Source organism: Camelus dromedarius, chromosome 16, assembly GCF_036321535.1.
Source record: "Camelus dromedarius isolate mCamDro1 chromosome 16, mCamDro1.pat, whole genome shotgun sequence".
In the NCBI taxonomy this organism is placed as follows: domain Eukaryota; kingdom Metazoa; phylum Chordata; class Mammalia; order Artiodactyla; family Camelidae; genus Camelus; species Camelus dromedarius.
The window spans coordinates 43836484-43858639 of record NC_087451.1 but is presented as its reverse complement, the minus strand read 5'-3'; the positions used below and the strand labels follow the sequence as shown (position 1 = coordinate 43858639).

Here is a 22156-nt window from a genome sequence, read left to right as displayed (position 1 = left end):
CATGAGGTATAATTGAGTAAGAAAAGCAAGATGCAGAAGAGTGTGAGTATTATGATCCTTTTTTTGTAAAACTAGCAACAAAAATATTTCACATACATGTATATATATGTGTGTATAAAATTATATGAGCATTTTTTCAAAATGAGTGAATACAGAGTGAGTTGTAAATGTGGTTTTCCTGGTTGGGGAAGAAGAAGAAGAAAAGTCAAGTAGTTTTTAAAACAGAAGACTGCTTTAAAAATTTTTTGGAAGATTATACTCATACATTTAGGTAAAATCATGTTGATACGTGGAAAAATAAATAAATTTGAAAAGAATAAAATAGGAAAAATATCTATTCCAGACATCATGTTCTATTATGCTTTCTCCTATTAAAAAGAGTTGATCTCTTCTGAGTCACACCTCTGAACCCACACTATGCCCCATACAGTCTCCTTCCTATCCCAACACCTGACCCTGGACCTTAAAGAATCATATCTAAATCATGTCTGTCTCCCACAAAGTTTGGGTGCTCCTGGGGGTCATGGGCCATTATCATTAATGTCCTAGCACAGGTCATTCATAGGTTAAATACTCAATAAGTCTCCCGAAGTGACTACTTTGTCACACAGCGTGAATACTCTGCAGAAGGAAGGTGGATGCCATGGCCCCTTGCCTCACAGAAACAGAGCAGTTGGCCTCAAATTTTCATGGTCATCAGGTTTTGAGGGATGAGGGTAGTTTTCTGATTTGGCAGAACTGGGGCAGAGCACTGTAATCTGCATTTTAAATAGCACTCCTATGTTATTCTAAACCCCATTTTGAGAATCTCCTCTAAACTCAAGATCCACATAGACAATTGATTTCTTTTCATCTCCATTTAAACTCTCAGAGACATCTCAGACTTAGCATATCCAAAATGCATCTCATGACACCCTCCAAATTTGTCTGCCATCCACACAACCTTCCCAATCTCAGCAAATGACTCCATATTCCACCTGGTTACTCACACCAGGAACCTGAAAGCCATTCTTGATTCTGTCTTTTTCTTACCCCCAGCATCTAATCCATTTTCTTCTTGCCAGTACTTCTTCAAAATTATCTTAAATTGCCTTCTCTCCATCTCTATTGCCACCATCTTAGTCTAGGCTGTCACCATCTATCATCTCTCATGGAATTTACTGCATATTTGTTCTCACTTCCATTCTTGTTCTCTTAAAATCCGTATTCCATACATGCAGTGATGGATCTCCTGAAAATGTAAATAGGGTCACATTGCCCCTCTTCTCCAAATCTGTCAAAGATTTCCCTCCTGTGTGGAATAAGCTCCAGCTCCTTGCAGTGACTTCAAGGTCCTCCCAGGTAAGATGGTCCCTGCCTCCCTTTCCACTTCACCTCTAAAACCTCTTCCCCCACTTCTTGCAGTACCTCCAACTGGGACTGGCTACATAATATGTAGGGCCCTGTGAAAAATGAAAATGTGGGCCTCTTGTTAAAAAATTATTAAGACTCTCAAGATGTGACAGCGGAGCATTAAACCAAGCATGGAGTCCTTCTGAATACAGATCTTTGTGCCACCGGCCCTGCCTCTGCCTGGAACTGTCTGCCCCAGTTTATAGAAGCCAACTCTTAGCTCAAATGTCACCTCATCCGAGGTATCATCTGACTGTCACTGAATTTAAAGTAGCCTCACCCAGTTCCTCTCTATGACAGCACGGGGTGTTATTATCTTCCCAGCACCTGGCCATATCTGAAATGATCTCAATTGTTTACTTGTGTATTGTCTGTCTCTCCCCGCCTTCTCCCCATGGCCTGAACATAAACTCAGTGAAGGACATTTCCTGCCATTCTCAGCTCCGTATCTCCAGCACCTAGGACAGGGCTGCTTTGGACTAGGCACAGGATAAATATTTGATGAATAAAGTAATGATTAGCCTAAAGCATTCCAGGAAGCTAGTCTAGCATTGGTCACTACCCTAGGGGAGTCCTATGGCCAGCAGTGTTGTCTTTTTTTCCTTTGAATTGCATTTGAATGCCTTTGGGTGTTGTGAATACCATAACCCCCTTTCCCCCACTGCCTTAATTCCATCCCAAGTCTCACACTTAAGTTTCTATCTTTCCTCTCGGTGGGCAGGGATGAGCAGCACATGTTTGCATCTTATTAGCTGTGTGACCAAGAACAAATGATTTGACCTCTCTGAGCCTTGCTTCTTCATCTACCCAAAGAAGATAATTATGCTATAAGCTATTTTGATGATATTGAGATTCAATGTGTGAAAATTAAGAAAGGGAAACCTCACTAAAATGGAGTCTGGAGCCCAGAAAGGGTGCTCTCACTCGCATACCGCTCCACATGAACACAGATCCCAACAGGAAGAGATGAACCCTGTACCTCTGGCAGGAAGTGACACTACTACCACCAGCAGGAGGAAGAAAGATTTTCTCCTTGCCTGGCAACAGCACAGCCAATGAGAGACTGTCATAGCTCAGCCAGTGAAAAGTCACTATATTTTCAATTCCCAGTTTCCTTGGGTGGACTTTCTGTTTTTAACAGCCCCTCCCAACCTCTCCTCCTCCTCTACAAAAGGATTTCCTTTCCTTTGCTTTACAGGACTTGCATGGGGTTTGCTGTAGTTGCTTGTCCTGAATTACAATTCTTTCCTACTCCTGAATAAATTCATTTTGCTAGTTAAAAAAAAACTGGCTATTTTATTATTTTAGATCAACAGGAAGATCTAAATCTATCAAGCTATCTCCCTTTTCCTTTCCCACATCCTCACAACATACTTTTACAAGACACTTTTGTTAGATTAATATTCAGTTATTATATTATTATGATTGTAAATATTGTTCACAGTTAAGCCACCTTATACAGTAGGATTACTGATTATATTGTTCCTTATTCAGATGTTGGATTGATCTTCACACTTTCTCATCTGTTCTTTCCTATGTCACCCATTCAACAAATCTTTATTTAATGCCTATTTAATGTGCCATTCATTATTCTAGGTGCTGTGGATACTGAAGGGAACAAAATTGAGAAAAATTCCTGCTCTCATTGAGTTTACATTACATATTAGAAAGTGATAAGTACTATGGAGAAAAGCAAAACGAGGGAAAGAGGCTAGGGAGTTCAGAATACAGGACTCCGTAATTTTAAATAGAGTGATCAAGGGAAGATCTTACTGAGAAACTAACACTTGAATAAAGACCAGAAGGTGAGGGGGCAAGCCACGTGGGTGGGTATCTAGGAAAAAATGATAGGCAGAAAAAAAGCATATACATTAGCCCCTAAATGGGGCAGTCTGAGGCAGGAGAAAGCCCACAGGATTAAGGCTTAGCCAGGAGGTGTTTTCAGAGAGGAGGGAAGCAGAGGGCAGAGAGGAAAATGAGGTCTGAGAGGGGAGGTGACGATTGGTAGATTTTACTGTGAATGACAGGGAAAGCCACTGGAGAGTTGAAGCAGGGGACTGATGTGATCGGATTGACTTTTTAACAGGATCATCATAGTCTGAAGAGTGTAGGGGGTCAAGGTGAAAGCAGAACACTTAGCAGCTATTGCAATCATTAAGGAAAAAGCTCTTCTCATCCTTTTACCATCATCTCAGTGGGGATGGGAGAGGGAGAAAAGGTAAACTTGTCATGTGTATCCATGGGATTCAATCTGCCACGTTTACCCTCAAATCCCTTCACAACGTTTAAATTCTGTGTGTTCTGCCTTGCCTTAGACAGGGAGCTCACTTCACTGCTTAGAACTGTACTCTGCTTGGACTGGGGGTTGGGTGAAGCAGAGGATAACAAAGGAATAGAGAAGATACCCTTCCTCCAAAAAATTATACTCTATTTGACTCTCTCAGGGTAGGATAAGAGCCATTTTTTCCATCGTGTGATTTCTGTCAATTATTCTTTTCAAAAGCAGGGAAGTCCTACTACCTCTCCTATGTGTTTTATGTATTTTGGCTAAGGGAGCTGGGGGACTGGGTGGGGTGCTCAAAAAGGTCAAAGGATAGAAAAATCTTATTCATAATCCACACAAAGTCAGCGCTGGGCAGGGGCAGTAGAGATTACTAAATTCAATTTCCTTATTTTTAAAAAGGAAACTGAAGCACGAAGAGCTGCAGTTGATTTGGATCAACTTTGGTCTCTTGACAAGTATTTCTCTCAATGATCGCTTGAAAATGCCAGGTTATTAGCAGTCATTGACCCTTTGAGTCTAATGTTCCCTCTGCCCCAAGGCTGCCGGCCCCTTGCTGTTCCTTGGGTCAAAGGTCGTTTAAGAGGGCGTTCCTCTCACAACTGCACCCAGTTTTGGGTTTTTTTGCAGTACTCATTAATTTTTAAAATTACGTAATTATTTTATTGTTCATCTGATTTTCTCCACTGGAATCTAAGTCCTATGAGAGAAGGGATCTTTCCTGTCTTGTTCGCTGTTTAATCCTCAGGGTGAACCTGGATAAGAAATTAAGCAGTCTGGCTCCAAAAGCCGCGCTTTCAGCCACTATATTATGCTGCTATTTGGTGAATAAAGCGGAGGATAGCCTTCCGCATACTCAGAGAAGCAAGAAGGCAAAAAGGTATCTTACTGGGAGAAGTAAACAGGTGGAAAACATCCAGCTCCAGGCGAGCAGCGCCCTCTCGCGACCTTTCTCTCCGGAAGCGCTTGTAGCCCTTTGGCCCTAGTGCGCGTGCGCGGCCGCCGGGGTCTCTCTGGGTCGCGCGCGAAGTGGGGATGTGAGGGAAGGTTCCGCCTCTCGGGCAAAAAGGCGCCTGCGCCGGCAGGGCTCTGGTAGGGACGCGCATTCTCGCTTCCTCCCTCCCTCGCCTGCGCGCGCGGGTGGGCGTGGGAGGAGGCGGGGAACAGGGGAGGGGAGCGAGGGGGCGGGTGTCGCGGGAGGGAAGGAGCGAACCGGGGAGCGTCGTCCTGCGAGGAGTGAAGGCGGCAAAATGGCGGATCGCTTCTCCCGCTTCAACGAGGACCGAGACTTTCAGGTAAACACGGGCGTCGCCGAGGATCCGGGGAAGGCCCTGGCCGAACCGGAACCTCCTTATTCCCCGCTTCCAGCTCTCTTTCCCTCCGGGCTCTGCTCCGGCTTCCGAACCGACTGCCCTTTTTCCTGCCTCCAGTTCCTCAAGGGGCCTTTCAGCGTGAGGGGAGGCCGCATCTTCTCTCACCCCGTATTCTCTTACCTCTTTTAACTCAGTCCACCGGGTTTGCAGCTTCGGCCCGTTCGGCCTGCGGGTTTCGGAACCCCAGCCTGGCCGCTGAGTGTGGGGTGTGCTGCCTTCGGGTGTGCCCAGCGTGTACAGGCGCCGGGCTGGCTCCCAGGGGAAAGGGGGGTTGGGGTGGGGTGGGAGGGCTTGGGGCGAGTGTTGTTGAGACCAGGGCTTCCAAACCCCTGGATTTTGCTCGCACGGCTCTTGTTGGGGTCCTCTTCCCTCTTTCCTCACTGTAACAAGTAAATCCCTTTATTGTCTATTTTTCCATTTCCTCACCCGGAAAAGGGGGCTTTAATTATCAGACGCCTTCTTGGTAGTCAAGCATTGAGATTTCCCCGGGCGTAAATGTTGCTATTGTCATTAGGCCGTTAATTGGGCTTGGAAAACAGTAAGTTACAGGACTACCTATGGTCAATGTAAGCTTAGCCTCAAATCCTACCTCGAGAGATTTGTAAGAAGCGTCATGATAATGGACTTTACAAGCACGTGATGACTAGTACCAAAAGCTTAATTTTTCTTTCTTCAGTTTCAAATATTTAATGGAAAAATGTCCTTGCCGTGACAAGCATTATTGGGGAAAAAATAAAGGCCAAATTAGAACAACACGTCTTTCAGCTGTTTCAAATACCTTCCTGTTGAGCATTGTTACCACAGAAGTCTCGGCGTCTAAAAGGGATTTTATAGAGATTGGCTATTTCTATGGTAAAATACATCCTCAGAGTGTCACAGAAACCACTGCATTACTACCGCATATCCTGGCAACAGTAGTTTGGGTCAGGGGATGAACATCAGAACTCAAGTTTTTATCCCGCTACAGATCTTTCTCAGAGTAACGTGGAAATACTATAGATAGGTTTCGGAAAGCAGTTTGAAGGGTTTGAATTCCCCGAGATGGTTGGGTGGGTAAATAAACAGGTAAAGCAGTTTAACCAACGTTGTTAACACTCTAGTGCATTGAACGCTTATGAGAAGTTTTGCGGCAGTAAGGGATCTGGAAGCTGTTGAAAAGCCTTGTGATCATGCGCCTGCTGTATAGCTGCAGCACAATACAGGATCTCAGCGTGTTTAAGGATATAACGCAGGTCTGGGGAACTTTGAAGCAGTTCATATTAGCCATTTGATCCCTCGGAAAGGTGTTTTTTTAGGGAGCACTGTAACACATGAGTAGTCTGCAAGATGTGTGGGTTTTATCGGTAGTTTTTTAAAGGATATGTTGATAACCCAAACCCTCAGGTGCTTGAAGGTCACTTAAAAAATTGAGAATAAGATAATATGGACAAGTTTTGAGGGAAACTGTCAGTCACAGGATTTCAGCAGTCTTAAACAAAAAGGATTTGCAGGGCCTTGAAAGATTTTTAAAACTGGATATCAGAGTATGAAAAAAATCACCTGAAAAATTTGAGAAAGCCTCTACTTTTTCAAGTAAGATGACTTTCTTTTCTTATGCTTTAGTTGGGTTTATGTAAGACCTGCTTTTGGTTGCTTGGTGGTCCTTTGAATATGCTACATATATTTTATTGGATTCCTTCTGTATTGGATTAGCCAGGTAAATGTTTTTTAAATTCAGATGTCCCAGCATTATGAGTAAATAGGGTATTGGTAATGAAAACCTTTTAGACAATTACCGGATATTAAAAGTTCAGTAAATTACTGTGCTAACATTTCTAAAACTCATTAATTTAAAAATACTTAAAAGTACTATTTTTTTCTGGATGTTTTAATAAAACGGGAAAAAGATTGAAAGTTATTGGAGAGAAAAATGTAATAGGATGCTGCTGCATGTAGTATATCTGAAACATTGTTCAAGGTCAGGTTATTCATAATTAACTGTGGCCTCCTTTTAAGGTTTTAAGTGATAAATGAGGTGAAGCTGCTGAGTACACTTGAAAACAAATCCAAAGTAGGTTTCCGAACAGTGCATAGATCCTGTTGCTTTAAACAGATCTTCTTATATAGCACTGGAAATTTTTGTGTGCACCTTTTCTGGTAAGTTCTAGATGACTGTAATTTTCTTTGCCTTTAATTTGGCAAGATAATTTAGAATTGTATTTCACTCTTTACCAATTTACTGTTAAGTGCAAATTTTAAGGAGTTTGAATATTGAACTTAAATTTTTTGCCTATTTTTTAGGGGGGAGACAATTAGATTTGTTTATTTATCTTATTTTTTTATTTTTGTTGGAGATACTGGGGATTGAACCCAGGACCTTGTGCATGCTAGACACACACACTACCACTGAGCTATACCCTACCCCTGAATGTTGAATTCTTGAACTTCATGTGGAGTCAGAGGTGGGTTCACTACTAGATTTTGTGAACTTAGAGTTTCAAAGGTGTTTTGAATAATACAGTGAGGAGCTTAACTAGTATGCTCCTTGAAGCACTTGTGAATATGAAGAGTAATCATTATCAGGGACATACATTTAAAAACATTTGGTAACTTTATTTTAATAATAAACAGGTACTATTCTATGGGCTTTACATATATTATCTCATAATCTTTACAATAACTCTTTGAGGTAGATACTGTTACTCCCATTTTCAAATGAGGCAGCCAAGAAACAGATAATTAAGTAACCTGCCAAGTATACACAGCTGGTAAATAGCAGAACCTGGATTCAGACTCTGGCTTTTTGACTTTTGAACCTGTGCTTGTGACCATTATCTCTACTGGCAGTTATATATTTTATATAACTAAGTCATCATGGATGAAGGATAAACTTATAGGTCACAAAGAATAAATGAGCTTTTAGAAAGGTTAATACACTTACAATTTTTACTCTTCTGTTTTGTCCATATTGTTTCTTTTTGGTCTCCCAAGGGCTTCTAGGGAGGCTTCTGACAGTGATAAGTTACACTGTGTCATAGAGGATATATTGTTAACTGTTATTTTAATTCAGTTATTCTTTTGTGTACTCCTTTTAAGTGGAATTTTATCGTTGGAAGTCTTTGTGATTTAGGCTGATGTATTTATTTTTTTAAATGTTTTAGCTACTCCTTTAAGAATCTGACCTTAATTTCTGAATGAGACATGGCTTCTACCTCCATTTACCAAATTAAGGCATATTTGTTCACAGATTGAAATGTTACATAAACTAATGGAAAATAATCTAGTATAATTTACAATATAGACATATTCAACATTTTTGAATTACAGGTTCAATAAAGAAAGTATTATTTGTACAGTGATGTACAACTATAAGGTGTTAAGATACACATTGCTTAGCATTTAGTGGTTGCGCAGCTAATAATGGTGATGCAGCTGAATGCTAGTGAGGAATGTTCTTCAGTTTGTGTACCTGCAGAGGACTGATGATTTAAAGTAGCCTCTTCTTGTTCTGAATGTATTCCCATTTCTAATGAACAGGAGCTACAAGAATAGACCAGTGAGTGGTAATGAGAAACACTATCTTAAAGGTCATAATAAAAATGTAAAGATTATCGGAGAACTTCTTACACCCTGTATAATAATTGTAATGGGACATAGCAGTAAGCAAGTCATATATTACTTTTAAATGGTATGTTTGTAGGATTCCTTTTTGTGTTTCATATATGATACCAGATGTGACCTTCAGATCACTTTTAATTAAAACCATTAAGGAAGGTTTACAGTTTTAAAATACTTAGGCCACAGAAGTATATTAGAATATTTTCTGTGTGGTACTGTATAATAGAGTTGGCATTCTAATGCAGGCATGCCAGAGATGACACATGGGCAAGTGTTCTAATCTCTGTTTCCTGGGTTTCTCTCCTGTCATCTGAGAGAGTTGTCACTAGCTGTGAAAATCAGTGTCAGCTTTGCATGGGATACTGAAACATGCAAAATCATTGTTTCCTTTCCCATACATATTATGATAGATAGAAAGAATTGGAAGCAAGGCTGTACAAATTTCAGAATACTGATGATGAATGAATATTAGATTTGCTAATATCTAATATCTGCACGATATTAGCAAATGCAGAATTATTGGTTAGTATATTCTCAATAGATCGAGAGTGACCAAATTAAGGTCAGCATAAAGGAAGTCTCCCTGGTGGTGATTTGAAGGGTAGAAAGTATATATTTAAGGCAAAAGGCACTTAAAAACATGAGACATATCAAGGAATAACATCATAGAGGAAGATAAGTTGCACTGAAGGGAGGATGGCGTTGGCAGGAACTGTGATGATCATAGGGCTTCGTGTGATGTTGTCCTTATTTATTTGTTTTTAGAGTAGGCATGGGAGACCAAGAAGAAACAGATCTAGACAAATATATCATTAGGCTGAGTACTATCAAAATTATGAGAAAACAGATGCCCCTGTTGTATTCTTTCTTTTTATTCTATAGATATTACAGAATTATTATTAAAATACTGCAGAGGAATTGTTTTATCCCATTTTCTCAGGTTTCTATAAGTTACATAACCAGAACTAAAATTTGTGACTTAAAAAAAATTTTAAACACATATATATAATTAGTTATCCTGATTGTACTACTTCATTGCTGAGATAATTTCCATATAAATTCAGTCTATTTGGGTACATGATAAAATGAAAAAAGGACAGTCTGTTGTCTTGATATGGTCAAGGTTATTATTTTCTGAAAAGGTGTAGCAGAAGTTCATGAGATCTTGAATTATAGATTTGAAACCTATGTAGAGGTTTCATCTTTGTTCTTGTTACTTAATAAGTCTAATACTTTATTAATGAAAATGGATTCCATCTTGAGGTAGACATCCAGTTCTTGAATTCTCTTAAAATTCCTTCCCTGAAGCAACTTACTACTTGCTTGTATGTCTGGCATTCTCTTTTCTTATTAGCATTGCCATTTAGTGTTAAGTGAAAGCTGACTCATGGCAATTACCAAAGGAATTACAAATGACCATCACAAATACTGAAAGAAGTCATTGATTGATATTGCAGTGAATACCAGAAGATGTTGTAATGATTTTCCAGTTATAAAAAGTGAATTGTCCATTTAACTGTGAAAGTCAAACCAAATGTGCATAATTGTATTAATCAGTGCATAGTTAAAAAATTAACTATACCCAGGCCAAAAGACAGAATATATTGTATTGTCACGCTTGTACAAAATGATTTCTTTGGAATTTAACATACATTGAGTATTTTATACCTAATTTAGGAATGTATGGAAGAAAAAGTAGCTAAAGTTGCTTTGGCCTTGTACATAGTTTAGTAGCACATATTTTAATAAGCCCTATAGATAGTAAGAAGTTAAAGTTAGGGTCAAAAATGGGAGTTGCTTGTTATTTGCCTTAATTCTTCTTTTTACTGGCATTGTTAAGGTAAGATAAATCTTGTGTTGTGTGTTTCTCAAGCAACCGGAAAGTTATTTTTGTAATACTACATTTGCTCTCATCTCATGAGGTTCCAGTTATTTTTTTGTCATCCTTGCCACTCTGGCAATTACATTGATTTCAAAGAGGAATTTCAGTTTATCTCTGTTTTATAGGATCGAAATCAAAACAGCTGTCTAGGTTTAAAGTTGTAATAGAGAAAAGTCATTGATCATGTTTTGCTCTGACATTTTAAATAATGATTGTTGGAAAAGTCAGTACTCATATCTCATGGTTCATGTAACTATCCAGAGTTGAAGAGGGAAGAGCAGATTAATTTTTCACCCTTTTTATAGTCAGTACTGGAAAAATCAAGAAATTAATTTGATACTATAGGTCTTGACTATAGAAGAAACTAAAGCTGATGCTTGTGGATTATGTGCTGTAATGTCAGTAACTTCTCTTGTTGGTACAAGTAAAGCTATGAGTAAAATTATGAGGTATTTTTCAAGAAGGGGCAGAAGTGGTAGAAAATTTAATTGTTTTAATATTACTTTAGGATATCATCTGCACAAGAGATACCAAGGGATATATTTACTTTGAGCTCTTTTTAAGACTGTAAGCTAATTTATGAAAAGATTGTTAAATAAAACAAAATTTGAATAGTGGTTGTACTAAGAAGTATGTATGAGTATGTCTGTGGGGGAAGTTGGTGAAGAATGGTCTTTTTCGAAAAGCTATTCTAGCTGGAGAGATAACAAAAATAATATTTAATTTATTAAACATAGGACCAGCATGATTATCAGATGAATAGTATTATAGTCAATAAATGCAAAACCCCAAGGAAAGGTGAGAAACCTTAAGGTAGGATGATTAGGTGGACCTTTATGAAGAACTTAGCATTTAAACTGGATCTTGAAAGGTGGATTGCATCCTTGCAAAGGAAAAGAATGGGAGAAAATAGCCAGGGAAAAGTATAGAAGTGGAACTAACAGAACTGGGTCTTTTAGGACAATGAATTAGCCATTGGGAGTAGGGAGAAAGTGAAAGCTAGGGCTATAAAAGTAAGTTTTGTTTTAATGCTCTAAGTAGGCATGTACTAGCTATTTTAAGGCGTGTAAGCATGGGAGTAGAGATCTTCCAATTGATTTAGCTACAGTTGTGTTAGATATGCTATACATACAGTTAAAGCTTTGATAACCAGTCTCCACTAAACAGAATAAATGTGAGTGGTGGCAGAGGAGTAGGACACATACAAGGCAGTGATTGTATAATGGGCTATGTGATTTTTTAAGCTTGGTAGGGAGATAAGAGAACTTTTGGGGTGGGAGGTAGAGAGAAAAGTTGGATCAATGGATTGTAGGTTCTGATAGGGTTTAAGAGTTGTAGGAATGGAGGTAGTAGAGGGAATGAGCTGGAAAGACAGAAGGTTGTGGCTGGAGAGCACAATGTTTGAAGTAGAGATTATGGAAGGGTTGCAATAATTGGTAATGACCATGAAAGTGAAATGACTAAGGTAGGATGGAGGACAAGATCATTATAGGAAAGGAAGTTAGGGAATGGAGGTCCCAGGATGTTGTAAAATCATCTAACCTGGATGTTAGAATGGTAATATTGTGTAGTTGCATACTGTCATGATTTAATAAGTGCCATTGCGTACATTCTTGTCTAATTCTTCCAGTAACTCAGCAAGGTAAATAGAATAGGTAGTAACTCTTTTATAGATGCAGAAACTGAGGATAAATTAAGTATTTGAAAATACAGAGCTGAGTTTTAAACTTTAATCTTCTGATTTCTTTTGTAGCATTCTTTCTGCTGTGGTTTATAGATTGGCCTCTTTTTAAGGAGATGAGTGTTGGAATTGTCTTCATTATGCAAAGCGTTATTTCTCTTTTAATACATGGCAGCATTTTCTACCAGTTAACTAGTAGGAAATAGTTGGTATGTTTATCATTAAATTTTTTTCCCCAGAAATGTCTCAGTGTTACAAGCTTAATTGGTTGTTCATGACTTCTTTTTTGTTTTGTTTTGTTTTTTGTTTTTTTGTTTGTTTTTGTTTTAACATTTTTTAATTGAGTTATAGTGTTCATGACTTCTTGCTGGCCTTTTTGCTGTTTATAGGGCTACCAGAAATTTCATTCCATTTCCCAAACATTTGTTAAGTGCCTGTTTGTTAGCATGGCATCATAAAAGAACAACAAAAAAATTTTTAAAAAGTCAGTCCACTTTGTTCATTTGTTCCAGTAAAAGAGTAGGTGGCAGAGGAGTGTTACTGCTACTGGATACTGTCAAATTAGGGTACCAAAAAGTTATCCTTGACCATTATAGCATCAAAAGTTGACTACTGTGATATCTTGTGATGGTACTGTCAGCTACCATTTGTTGAGTAGTATTGCTTAGCTCTGTGCCAAGGCATTTTGGAGATACTTATCTCATCCAAGTAAGCGTCCAAACTAGGTGGTAGTGTCCTTCAATTTGCAGAAGAGAAAGTTGAGAAGTTGAGGCTACGCAATTAGTAAACTCAGGTTTGAAACTTGATCTCTCCAGTCCTAAGATGTGACTTTTCCTTTCTTACCTGATTGTTTCGAGTGTAAGATCCAAACTCATTAACTTGGCTTATAAGATTCTGAAGCATCTGGTGCCATATTAACAGATGTATTTCTTTTCTTTCCCCTTCACTGTCCTGCTATCCTATAGTTTCTGTTGTTATCTGGACATGCTAGGCTCTTTCATTATTCTTGTTTTTGCATATGCTCTTACTTGTCTGGAATTCCTACTATTCATTCTTTAAGACTCAATTTGCTGTTATCTGATAACTTCGCTAGGCAGAGTTACTTCCTTCATTTTTTTGCGCTCCCATAGCACTTTGGTCATATTTCAATTATAGCATTTTTATTAGTAATAGTAGTAGCTGGCAGTACAGAGTGTTTACTGTGTTAGGCATTGATGTATGCATTATTATATCATGTAATCCTCCAGTAAGGTAGGTTCTATTATTATCCCTACTTTACAAATGAAAAAGTTAAACCATTTCACACAGCTAGCAAGTTAAAGAGGTAACTTTCAGGTAGTTTGGACTAGTCTCAGCCTTTAATCGCTGTGCTGTTTTACCTCTCCTATTGTATACTTGTAATTTATCTCATCTCTCTAGACATGGAACTTCTTTAATGCAGAGTCTTTTCTTATTTTATTCATTTCTAGTACTGAGTCAGGGTCTGGCATCTAGAAGTTGCTCCAGTGTTTGAATTAATGGTAAAGTAGAGGCAAGTATGTAGTAAGGAAAGGCTTAGTAGTCTGAGGAGAATGTCCAGACTTGGGGACTCAGCTTCCTGCTATGCTGTGGATTATCTAGCTTGAACTATTAGTTCTGTGATATTTTATAAAACCAGCTGAAGGATATTTCAAGCATGGAGGTTGTGTTATGGAGAGTTAAAACCTTGCTTTATTATGTATTGTATATAATTACAGCAGTCTTTTAGCTATGACACATACACACACATTGTTTTTCTGTGGACTAGTGCAGAGTTTTTGTTAAATGTCTGAATAGATAGTTGTCATACCAGCCAGTGGTGAAACAAATAATAAGCATTACTATGGGTCCCAGAGGAATTCTTAACTATTGACTCCCTATCTCTTTGAATGCCTCAAGAATTGTTGGCTGATTTTTGTCTGCATTTCTGAAAAGGGTCGATTTCTCCTATGGGGTTTTAAAGTTATTCATTTTTCAGTGTAGTGTTGTGGGTTTTTGTTTTTGTTTTTTGGAAACCTGTCCTTTCTTGTTCTAGTCAAATTATCCAGAAAATTTGATACGTCAAACAGATATACATGTATTTGTAGATGAGTGTGTGATATGCTTATACCCTTGACTCAGTGTAATCTGTTTTCAGGTTCTTAGATATTTGCTGAGATTGCTTAGCCAATTATCTTTCCTTCCAATTTACAAATAGTTAAATTTCATGAGTGACTTTATTCTTCTGGGTTACTGACTGGCCTCAATAATGTTTTAAAATAATAATTCATTACTTTGTGCCTCTTTAAATCTCAAAACCTATGCAATAATACTATGGTGTCATCATCTCGACTTTACCATTGGGAAACAGGCCGAGGCCCAGAGAATGGTTTGGTAATCCGTCCAGCCTTATACAGCTGACAGATAGTAAAAATTTGATTTCTAGTGTCTTTGGTTTTATGATAATATACTGGAAGTCATTGGAATCAGATTATATGATTGTGAAAACAGCAGTGAAGAACTGGGGTTTTTGAGGAATTGACCACAGTGGTGTTTCTGTCTACTTTCTGAACTGAAATAAATTTATAAGTATACTAATAAAGTGACATCAGTAATCCCCCAGAATGTCTGTTTCTTTTTGGATAGGTTTTTCATCCTGAGATTTTTTTCTTTCTGAATTAAGACAGTACTAGAAATTGTTTATTTGGAAATGAGTAGAAGAGAGGGAGACAGAGATGAATTCTCTTTTAATTGACAGAGGAGGACTGGTTTTGCTCATAGATGGAATATACAGTCATTTTATATGGCTCTATCTGCTAAACATACCATTCTGGTTCCATGGCAGGTGAAATCAGCATCATTATATGTTTTGAATTTAGAAAGTCCAAATTCATATCCACTTAGTGGCGTTAGACAGTCTCTAAGAAAATAATGGTACATACAGTATAAAAGATGAATTTTGGTTGGGGAGGTTTGGAGCAGAGACAGGAGTGTCTACAGTAAGCAGCTTAATAGCTAAAAGGGCTAGCATGAGTGGTGCAATAAACTGTCAAAGATAAAACTTTCAGACTTGGTTCATACCTAGTCTTGATGGGGAAAGTTAGGATTTAAATTTTTAGTCTGTATGATCCTCATGTTAATTGATTTGACTGTTCAGATCAGAAACTTTGGATCTGCTGACTTTGATGATGAGTGATATTTCTCATTAAATTTTTTTTTAGAAATTGTATTAAATTTTCATAGTCATAGGAAGATGAAAGAGACTATCACTGCTTTAGGGTCTTAAATATTGTCTTTTGCTATTTGAAATTATGGGCTGTTGGCTGTGATATTTTAAAGAATTGTCCCTCTAATTAACTAACTCTGATTTTCTAACTCTAATTTTCCCTGTTAATTACCACATAGTTAATCACTGGGAAAGGTACAGCTTTCGGATTATGTGACTGCCAAAATCAGCACTGGTTAGCAAATAAAATAGATTCCATTTATATGGATAAATTTAGGGCAGCCCCTGTCACTATTTATATTTGAATGATCACTACAGCTAAATTTGTAATAGAGAAGTTTCCACATTTGTCGTGTGTTTGGAAGCAGAATCCTTGACCTGTAAGGAACTAGAGCTACTGTGTGCTTTAATGACATGCAGGTCAGTCAAGTTCTATTCATTTGTAATTAGACCTACCACACGTTGATGCTTTTTTTTTTTTTTTTTTTTGAGGGAATAGGCAGTTGAAAGAGAGTCAGCTGGATGTGTATGTGTACATGTGTGTGCATTTAAAAATCCTTGACACTTTTTTTTTTAGAAACATGAGATTGCTTTTAGTCTGATCTTTTTGAACTTACATTTCTGATCAGCATAAATGAAAAGCTATCTTACAACTGTGAAAGCAAGTAATATTTAGAAAGGAAGAGTTGATTTAGACAATGGAATAAGTGTTTAAAGCAGTCATCATTAAAACCAAATTTTAGAAATGTTTGTAATGTACAATCTGTGAATTTTCACTAGGATGACTGTATGTTTAGTTTATGCTTCTTGTACTGGGATAATTAAGATTAGCTCTCCCTTTTGCTCTAAAAGTACCCTGGTTTATATGATATCATGCTAATTCTAATGGGATTTGAGAGATCTAAAACCAGGTTTTGAAAGCAGGGTAAAGTAGAAAAAAATACTTCTCTTCAAATCCCCGTTGAGGCATTTACATAATTAGACGCCATACTGACTATTTTTGGAAAGAATGATCTTAATAAGTTCATCAGAATGACTTGAAAAAAATTTTGTGTGGGAGAGAGGCAAGAAATAAAGTAGTATCATTATCGTCACCACTGCTACTACTACCATAGTTTGTAACCTAGGAGTTTGAAATCACACTTTATATTCTTTCCTTTTCTCTTCTTTTTGCTCTTCTAATAGAGCATTCAGAAGGGACAAAAGTATTCAAGGGTGAAAGTTAAACTACTTAACTTTCTCAAAACCAAGTGTTTCAGGTTCACAGCAAGGTTGAGCTGAAGTTTCAGAGTTCCCGTATGTCCATTCCCCTCTTCACACACATGGGCAATCATCAACAACTCCCACCAGAGTGGTACATTTGTTACAAGAGGTGAACCAACATTGGCACATAATTATCAACCAAGGTCCGAGTTTACACTAAGGTTCACTCTTGGTATAGTTCTGTAGTTTTGACAAATGTAGTATAATGACATGTATCCACCAAAATACAGAATAATTTCACTGCCCTAAAAATTGATGGTAATTATGTTTTTGTAGTACCAAATTTTAAATGAGTCAGCCTTTTTTTCTATAGGGTAAATTTAATTCAGTTCAAATCTGCAAATTCATGGCATTTTAGACTAAGAAATGTGTCTACTTCAAGTTCTTCATTTTAAAGTGAGTACACAATGGATGAGAAATATAACATGATTTGTATGAGGTCAAACAGCAAATTTGCAATAAAAATAGGACTTAGAATTGGTAATAACTGGTTTAAAGAACTGAGGTGGAAGATGTATTGATAGTTTTTCTTGTATGAAAAGTACTTTATTGATAGTTGTTTCTTATTCTTTATGAATTGGTGTCATGGTTCCTAAAATTTAAGAGTAAGTTTTGAAACAGTAAAAAATATAAACACTTATACTTTTTAAATGTTGCAGCTAATTGTTTTATTATGGCAAATCAAACAGATACTCATAAATGTTGAGAAGTGACTTCTCTTAATTCCCTGAGTTAGTAACATATTACTATATAGTTTTAAAACTTTTGTGATGACTCCCTAATTGTTGCTTTAACAAAATAGTATTAAACGCTTCCCCTGTTGGACATTAGTTTCTACTTTTAAAAATAGTATATTAGAAAATGTCACAGTGAATGTGATCTGCATTTTAAATTTGTAATAGCTATGGAAAATGTGATATTGTTCTCCTAGTGATCCCCCTCTTACCTCTTCCTCCTGGGAAAAAAGTCACAAAGTAGCATAACAGGAAGAAAGTGCATGAACTTAAAAGTTATAGAGGGTTTGGAATTTGGGCTTCTTTATTTACTATTTAAGTAACTTTTAGCAAGTTTCTTACACCCTCTGAATTCCACATCTGAAGATGGAAATAATCTATGACAACTACCTTGTTGGGTCTTTGAGGGGATTACCTGAGATATTGCCTGTGAACTACACAGTGCCTGATACTTACCTAAATATAGGTACTCAAAAGATAGCTGTTATAAATGTGGCAAGACCACATGAGTACATTGTTAAAATTGAGTTTCTCTCTGAGCTTTCTTTTCTGAACAATCTCTAATTTAGACTGAATCGGGGGAAAAAAAACCCAGCAGGATACTTCTACTTTTTAATGTGTAAATTTGTTGGTTTCACTGAAAAGTTCATTTGGTTAAAATTTACTTTATAGCGGTATTGATTAAAAAATATATGTAGTTTTCACTTTAAATAACTAGAGATAAACACAAGATGATATGATTTCTGTTAGGGTATTTGAGTAATTAGGCTATATATTAAAATTCTAAAGAAAAAAAAACACAAGCAGTTAAAAACAGAGCCTCCCTCTCATCTTTTGTCTCTTAGGCATTCAGATCTGAGTTAACCTCTAGAAACAGCCTCTTAAGTATTCCAGAGCTGTCTGTGTATGTTTTTAGGTTTTTTTTTTTTTTTTTTTTTAAATTGGAGTATAGTCAGTTACAGTGTGTCAATTTCTGGTACAGCACAATGTCCCAGTCATGCATATATGTGCATATATTTGGAAGGCAGCTATGCTCACCACTATACCACCAACACCTTGTTTGAAGTTTGTTTTATTTTTAATTTTAAAATTTATACAGTAATATTTTTATTTTGACGTGTAGATTCATGTAACTACCAGTATAATGTGTTTGTAGAATAGAATTTAAACTTAAAATTTAAAAAAAATTTATTTATTTATTTTTGTTTGTTTGTTTGTTTTTTGGGGGGAGGTAATAAGTTATTTATTTAGTTAGTTACTTATTTAGGTATGTTTTAGAGGGGGAGGTAATTAGGTTTATTTACCTATTTTTTAATGGGGGTATCAGTGATTTAACCCAGGACCTCATGCATGGTAAGCATGTGCTCTATCACTGAGCTATACCCTCCTCTGGTTATTTATTTTTCAATTGAGGTACTGGGGATTCAACTCAGGACCTGGTGCTTGCTAAACATGCACTCTACCACTGAGCTATATCCTTTCCTCCGGATTTAAACTTTTTTTAATGCTTAAGGAATATTTTTAAGGGGGGAAATGTAGAAATATTGGCTTTTCCCACCTTTTTTATTTAAAAAATCAAAGTATAATTAAAATATAGTGAAACTAACCCATTTTAGTATATAGTTCGAGTTTTAGCAAACCGTCATAGTATAGCCACCATGTCAGTTTATAGGCCCTGGCAGTCACTGGTCAGTTTTCTTCTAGTTTTGCCTTTTCCAGAATGCCATATTAACAGAATGATACGGTAACTTCTTGAGTATGGCTTCTTTCACTTAGCATGCGTTGAAATTTATACATGTTAGTGCTTATGTGAGCAGTTTGTCGCTTTTTTATTGCTGAGTAATAGTCCATTGTATGTGTGTACCATAGCTTTTACTTTTTTATTTTTATTTTTTATTTATTTTTTAAACATTTTTTATTGATTTGTAATCATTTTACAATGTTGTGTCAAATTCCAGTGTAGAGCACAATTTTTCAGTTATACATGAACATATATATATTCATTGTCACATTTTTTTCTCTGTGAGCTACCATAAGATCTTGTGTATATTTCCCTGTGCTATACAGTATAATCTTGTTTCTCTATTCTACAATTTTGAAATCCCGTCTGTCCCTTCCCACCCTCCACCCCCTTGGCAACCACAAGTTTGTATTCTATGTCTATGAGTCTATTTCTGTTTTGTATTTATGCTTTTTTTTGTTGTTTTTTTTTTTTTTAGATTCCACATATGAACGATCTCATATGGTATTTTTCTTTCTCTTTCTGGCGTACTTCACTTAAAATGACATTTTCCAGGAGCATCCATATTGCTGCAAATGGTGTTATGTTGTCCGTTTTTATGGCTGAGTAGTATTCCATCGTATAAATATACCACATCTTCTTTATCCAGTCATCCGTTGATGGACATTTAGGCTGTCTCCATGTCTTGGCTATTGTATATAGTGCTGCTGTGAACATCAGGGTGCAGGTGTCATCCTGAAGTAGGGTTCCTTCTGGATATATGCCCAGGAGCGGGATGACTGGGTCATGTGGTAAGTCTATTACCTAGTCTTTTGTGGAATCTCCATACTGTTTTCCACAGTGGCTGCACCAAACTGCATTCCTACCAGCAGCGTAGGAGGGTTCCCCTTTCTCCACAGCCTCTCCAGCATTTGTCATTTGTGGATTTTTGAATGATGGCCATTCTGACTGGTGTGAGGTGATACCTCATTGTAGTTTTGATTTGCATTTCTCTGATAATTAGTGATATTGAGCATTTTTTCATGTGCCTATTGATCATTTGTATGTCTTCCTTGGAGAATTGCTTGTTCAGGTCTTTTGCCCATTTTTAGATTGGGTTGTTTGGTTGTTTCTTATTAAGTCATATGAGCTGCTTATATATTCTGGAGATCAAGCCTTTGTTGGTTTCATTTGCAAAAATTTTCTCCCATTCTGTAGGTTGTCTTTTTGTTTTATTTATGGTTTCCTTTGCTGTGCAGAAGCTTGTAAGTTTCATTAGGTCTCATTTGTTTATTCTTGCTTTTATTTCTATTGCTTGAGTAGACTGTTCTAGGAGAACATTTTTGAGATGTATGTCAGATAATGTTTTGCCTATATTTTCTTCTAGGAAGTTTATTGTATCTTGTCTTATGTTTAAGTCTTTGATCCATTTTGAGTTTATTTTTGTGTATGGTGTAAGGGAGTGTTCTAGCTTCATTGCTTTACATGCTGCTGTCCAGTTTTCCCAACACCATTTGCTGAAGAGACTGTCTTTATTCCATTGTATATTCTTGCCTCCTTTGTCGAAGATTAGTTTGTGGGTTCATTTCTGGGCTTCCTATTCTGTTCCATTGGTCTATATGTCTGTTTTTGTACCAATACCATGCTGTCTTGATGACCGTAGCTCTGTAGTATTGTCTGAAGTCTGGGAGAGTTATTCCTCCAGCCTCTTTCTTTCTCTTCAGTAATGCTTTGGCAATTCTAGGTCTTTGATGGTTCCATATAAATTTTATTATGATTTGTTCTAGTTCTGTGAAATATGTCGTGGGTAATTTGATAGAGATTGCATTAAATCTGTAGATTGCCTTGGGCAGTGTGACCATTTTAACAATATTGATTCCTCCAATCCAAGAGCATGGGATATCTTTCCATTTTTTTAAAGTCTTCTTTAATTTCCTTCATCAATGGTTTATAGTTTTCTGTGTATAATTCTTTCACCTCCTTGGTTAGATTTATACCTAGGTATTTTATTACTTGGGTGCTATTTTAAAGGGGATTGTTTCTTTACTTTCTTTTTCTGTTGATTCATCGTTAGTGTAGAGAAATGCAACTGATTTTTGAACGTTAATCTTGTAACCTGCTACCTTGCTGAATTCTTCGATCAGCTCTATTAGTTTTTGTGTGGACCTTTTAGGGTTTTCTATATATAGTGGCATGTCATCGGCATATAGTGACACTTTTACCTCTTCTTTTCCAATTTGGATCCCTTTTATTTCTCTCTCTTGCCTGATTGCTGTGGCTAGGACTTCCAAGACTATGTTGAATAGGATTGGTGATAGTGGGCATCCTTGCCTTGTCCCAGATTTTATTGGGAAGCTTTTGAGTTTTTCACCATTGAGTACTATGCTGGCTGTAGGTTTGTCATATGTAGCTTTTATTATGTTGAGATATGTTCCCTCTATACACACTTTGGTGAGAGTTTTTATCATAAATGGGTGTTGAATTGTATCAAATGCTTTTTCTGCATCTATTGAGATGATCATGTGGTTTTTGTCCTTTCTCTTGTTGATGTGATGTATTACATTGATTTGTGTATGTTGAACCACCCTTGTGTCCCTGGGATGAACCCCATTTGGTCATGATGTATAATCTTTTTTATGTGTTGTTGGATTGTATTTGCTAATATTTTGAGGATCTTGACATCTATGTTCATCAGTGATATTGGCCTATAATTCTCTTTTTTGGTAGTGTCTTTGCCTGGTTTTGGTATCAGGGTGATGGTGGCTTCATAGAATGAGTTTGGGAGTATTCCCTCCTTTTCAGTCTTCTGGAATAGCTTGAGAAGGACTGGTATGAGTTCTTCTTTGTATGTTTGGTAGAATTCCCCAGTGAAGCCGTCCGGTCCTGGACTTTTATTTGTAGGGAGGTTTTTTATTGCTATTTCGATTTCATTTTTAGTGATTGGTTTGTTCAAGAGGTCAGTTTCTTCTTGATTCAGTCTTGGTGGACTGTATGTTTTCAGAAACTTGTC

The 22156-nt window shown here is 37.1% G+C and overlaps 1 protein-coding gene across 1 annotated transcript in view; it reads left to right on the top strand.

Annotated features, from left to right (window-relative positions):
- The first annotated feature begins 4856 nt into the window (after window positions 1-4856).
- Window positions 4857-22156, top strand: part of GPATCH8 (G-patch domain containing 8) — an 85150-nt gene continuing 67850 nt past the window's right edge. The window contains exon 1 of the mRNA XM_031468621.2: window positions 4857-4968. Coding sequence (XP_031324481.2) covers window positions 4924-4968 — 45 coding nt within the window. The 5' untranslated portion in view covers window positions 4857-4923. The remainder of the gene's footprint in view (window positions 4969-22156) is intronic.